Source organism: Engystomops pustulosus, chromosome 2, assembly GCF_040894005.1.
Source record: "Engystomops pustulosus chromosome 2, aEngPut4.maternal, whole genome shotgun sequence".
NCBI classification, from domain to species: domain Eukaryota; kingdom Metazoa; phylum Chordata; class Amphibia; order Anura; family Leptodactylidae; genus Engystomops; species Engystomops pustulosus.
Window position 1 is genome coordinate 18214652 of NC_092412.1, and position 4578 is coordinate 18219229.

The window sequence follows — 4578 nt, forward strand, 5'->3', positions numbered from 1 at the left end:
ATTCTTTCTCCTATCCCAGGCTATTGTTTCTCCTATCCCAGGCTATTGTTTCTCCTATCCCAGGCTATTCTTTCTCCTATTCCAGGCTATTGTTTCTCCTATCCCAGGCTATTGTTTCTCCTATCCGAGGCTATTCTTTCTCCTATCCCAGGTTATTGTTTCTCCTATCCCAGGCTATTCTTTCTCCTATCCCAGGCTATTCTTTCTCCTATCCCAGGCTATTCTTTCTCCTATCCCAGGCTATTCTTTCTCCTATCCCAGGCTATTCTTGAAGCCCAGCCATAATATCCCCAATTTCAGTTCAGCAGAGAAAACATTTCACATCTTTATGCACTAGATCACACCTTTAGTTGATCAGGACTTACTACAAATCCCTGAAATAATTCTGAGAATTAGACTGTGAGAAGGTCACATCACACCAGGATCTGTTTGACCTGTAAGGGGTTTCCTGGTTCCCCACCTCAAGGCTGGGAACTCGTTTTCAATACTCTTTATTTACAAAGGTTCACAATACTATAAAATTTATATTTTACAATTATAATTAATAATAAAATAATAATAATAATAAAATATTAAATAAATATAAAATAAAATAATAATAATAATACATTTTATAATTAATATAAGAATTGTTCTTTTGTTTACCGAGCCGCTCTCCCGGCCTATTCTCTCCTTATTGTTAGGCCACTATTCCCATATCTTACTACAGATTCATGTTTTTCCCTTTCTCATAGGATTTATATTCTGTTATTTTCATAAAATTCCTATTATTTCTCCACTCCGATATATAAGGGGCTTCTCTTCATTATCCATTTATACATGATTCATCGTCCATCCGTAATCAATGCCATATTATCAGCCCATCACAACCTCCTTTCAATTTCCAGTAACCAACACGGATCATTTACAGATTGGGATTTTAATACATAAAATAGATGCCCTGTTATAAGAAAGAGACTTATATATTTGATTTGGACAATAGTGAGTTATAGATATAAATCATCAGTTCAATGATACAAGGGCCCTGCAACCAAACCACAGTTTATTTATCCATGTGTAATATTTACATTTTATTTTTATGGATTTTAATTGAAAAACTGTACTCAATAGGTGTTTATCTAAATATATATATTTATTGTGTTGTCCCCGTTTATTTCTTCTGATAACAGAGCATCAATTTTATGTATTAAAAATCTTATATGTAAATAAACCCTATTGGTTACTGTTAATTGGAACGATCTCCTAAAACCCATCTTAAACAACTTTGAATGAGAATAAAATTGTGTTATGGTATCACTACACTCACCGGCCACTTTATTAGGTACACCTGTCCAACTGCTCGTTAACACTTAATTTCTAATCAGCCAATCACATGGCGGCAACTCAGTGCATTTAGGCATGTAGACATGGTCAAGACAATCTCCTGCAGTTCAAACCGAGCATCAGTATGGGGAAGAAAGGTGATTTGATGCCTTTGAACGTGGCATGGTTGTTGGTGCCAGAAGGGCTGGTCTGAGTATTTCAGAAACTGCTGATCTACTGGGATTTTCACGCACAACCATCTCTAGGGTTTACAGAGAATGGCCCGAAAAAGAAAAAACATCCAGTGAGCAGCAGTTCTGTGGGCGGAAATGCCTTTTTGATGCCAGAGGTCAGAGGAGAATGGGCAGACTGGTTCGAGCTGATAGAAAGGCAACAGTGACTCAAATCGCCACCCGTTACAACCAAGGTAGGCAGAAGAGCATCTCTGAACGCACAGTACGTCGCACTTTGAGGCAGATGGGCTACAGCAGCAGAAGACCACACCGGGTGCCACTCCTTTCAGCTAAGAACAGGAAACTGAGGCTACAACTTGCACAAGCTCATCGAAATTGAACAGTAGAAGATTGGGAAAACGTTGCCTGGTCTGATGAGTCTCGATTTCTGCTGCGACATTCCGATGGTAGGGTCAGAATTTGGCGTCAACAACATGAAAGCATGGATCCATCCTGCCTTGTATCAACGGTTCAGGCTGGTGTTGGTGGTGTCATGGTGTGGGGAATATTTTCTTGGCACTCTTTGGGCCCCTTGGTACAACACCACAGCCTACCTGAGTATTGTTGCTGACCATGTCCATCCCTTTATGAGCACAATGTACCCTGTAACATCTGATGGCTACTTTCAGCAGGATAATGCGCCATGTCATAAAGCTGGAATCATCTCAGACTGGTTTCTTGAACATGACAATGAGGTCACTGGACTCAAATGGCCTCCACAGTCACCAGATCTCAATCCAATAGAGCATCTTTGGGATGTGGTAGAACGGGAGATTCGCATCATGGATGTGCAGCCGACAAATCTGCGGCAACTGTGTGATGCCATCATGTCAATATGGACCAAAATCTCTGAGGAATGCTTCCAGCACCATGTTGAATCTATGCCACGAAGAATTGAGGCAGTTCTGAAGGCAAAAGGGGGTCCAACCCGTTACTAGCATGGTGTACCTAATAATATATATATTTGTGCCCAGTTCAAGCACTTAAGCTCAGTCGGACTAGTAGGTGCGGTGGCTTCTCCCTGGTAGGTGAATCCATGATGGTGGCACAGATACTTTTATTGTTGCAGAATCCTAGTATTTGCACTTTCAGCCCCAATAATTATATCACTGAGAACAGACATTTGGTGCTGCATCCTGCTGTAACCTAATAATTTTCCTATGGTGATAATAAAATGTTACCTTACCTTAAGTTGGCTGGTCAGTTCCTGAATCCTGAGCACTTGGAACTTTAAGGGAGAGCAACTGCTATGAAGAGATGTAGGAATGCTTCTACTCAAGTTCCCAGTGATGTAAATTTGTACCATTTTATCTATGGAGAGCAGAAGAAGAGTGAAGAAATCAGGTGATACCTATTTGAGACTAACTGAGTATATTTTATGATGAGCTTTGAAGAATACTAGTCCTCCTCATCCAACATCATGTCTCATGAAGAGAACTAGCATTCTCGAAATCTCACCAACAAAAATACTCAGTTAGCCTCAAAAAAGTATGGGCTGATTTCTTCACTCTTATTTTACTCAAAAGAAGTCTTGCCTACACCCTTTCAACTAAGTTCTGGAGTAGTATACTAATCATTTCATTCATCCTCCTAAGGAGAACCACCTACCTTCCCACCAGTTTGAGTTTAGGACCACTCAACCTGCTCTGGTTATTGGGGTCACATGATGCCCACAGCTGCCAAATCCAAACATAGATTTGAGTAGACTCTACCATGACAACCTTAGAGTAAGCACAATAATGATAGCGGTGGACTGAAGACAAAGACAATTAGGTATCGAGTAATAATCTTTCTTTGGTTGCTCTTTTTCCAGTGTCAGGAAAATAGTTATCTCTTCTCGAACTATGGTGAACGCCTCATCTACCTTTGAAGTCAATACGACCCAGGTGCCAGTTACCCTCAGCAAGACATCCGAGGTCATACGATGGTCATTTGTCACATTGACCATAGTTGGGTTCTTTTTCTTCATCTTATTCATTGCCATCATGCTCCACATCTTCTGCATCACTCCTCTGCTACGGGAGAACGCCCGCTACCTCCTCTTCTTCTACATGCTGGTGAACGACACGTTCTATCTCTTGATTTCCTTCTTCTTACTTCTGGCAGGATTGTTTCTACTATACTTACCTGTACCCATATGTTTCCTCTTGTATGCCATCTCCTCTAGTTTATTCAGGGTGACTCCATACAACTTGGCGGTCATGGCTTTAGAACGTTACGTGGCAATTTGTTACCCGCTTCATCACGCTTTACTGTGCACTACTAATAGGGCAAATGTAGCCTACTCCTTAACTTGGATGTTACTCATAGTTATACATGGTGCAGAGCTAGTCCTCATGTTCTCCTCAGCCACAAATTTATACACATATGCCATCTGCAAACATGACACCCTATTGGTAAATCCCATTCAGAACATCATAAGAACCATCAGCTTCACCCTATGTTTCGGCTCGGTGGGAATCGTCATCATATTTACCTATGTGAAGATTATGCTTGTTGCCCACAAAGTAAAATCTCAATCATCCACCGCTTCCAAAGCCGGGAGGACCGTCATGCTCCACGCGTTTCAGTTACTTCTGTGTATGTCTTCCTTATTGTCGACACTCGTCGAAACATTTTTGCCCAAAAAGATTGAATACATGCCGATAACAAACTTTTTTTTCTTCACTTGTGTCCCGAGGTTCCTCACTCCAATCATCTATGGAATCCGAGATGAAGAACTGAGGAGACACATTAAAAAGTCTTTAACTAAATACTTCCATTAAAGATCCATGTTACATATTTACTCTATTATTATTTACTCCCCAATCTGTGTGTTCTCCTATATCCTAGATATTTTTTAAAAAGTATTATCTTCTTGGGTCAATCTTTGAGTGATTTACCATTTTGGCCACCAGTACAGTTGGGCGAGTAGCTGGCTCGTTTGGAGACAAGTCCTGTACTCACAGGAGCATAGTCATCCATAGTCATCTATGCTGCTAGGAGTCCCTGCCTCCCGGGGACGTATGTCCTTTACTGTGATCATAATTTTAGTACGTAATCC

The 4578-nt window shown here is 40.7% G+C and overlaps 1 protein-coding gene across 1 annotated transcript; it reads left to right on the forward strand.

Moving 5' to 3' along the window:
- The first annotated feature begins 3379 nt into the window (after nucleotides 1–3379).
- On the forward strand, nucleotides 3380–4300 carry LOC140117021 (odorant receptor 131-2-like). Its single transcript, XM_072133453.1, has one exon. It carries the CDS (start codon nucleotides 3380–3382, stop codon nucleotides 4298–4300), a length of 921 nt encoding a protein of 306 aa, XP_071989554.1.
- The last annotated feature ends 278 nt before the right edge of the window (nucleotides 4301–4578 follow it).

Bases quoted from the DNA above. Each gene is read 5' to 3' on its own strand.
- LOC140117021 (XM_072133453.1), top strand. From the start codon at position 3,380: ATGGTGAACGCCTCATCTACCTTTGAAGTCAATACGACCCAGGTGCCA.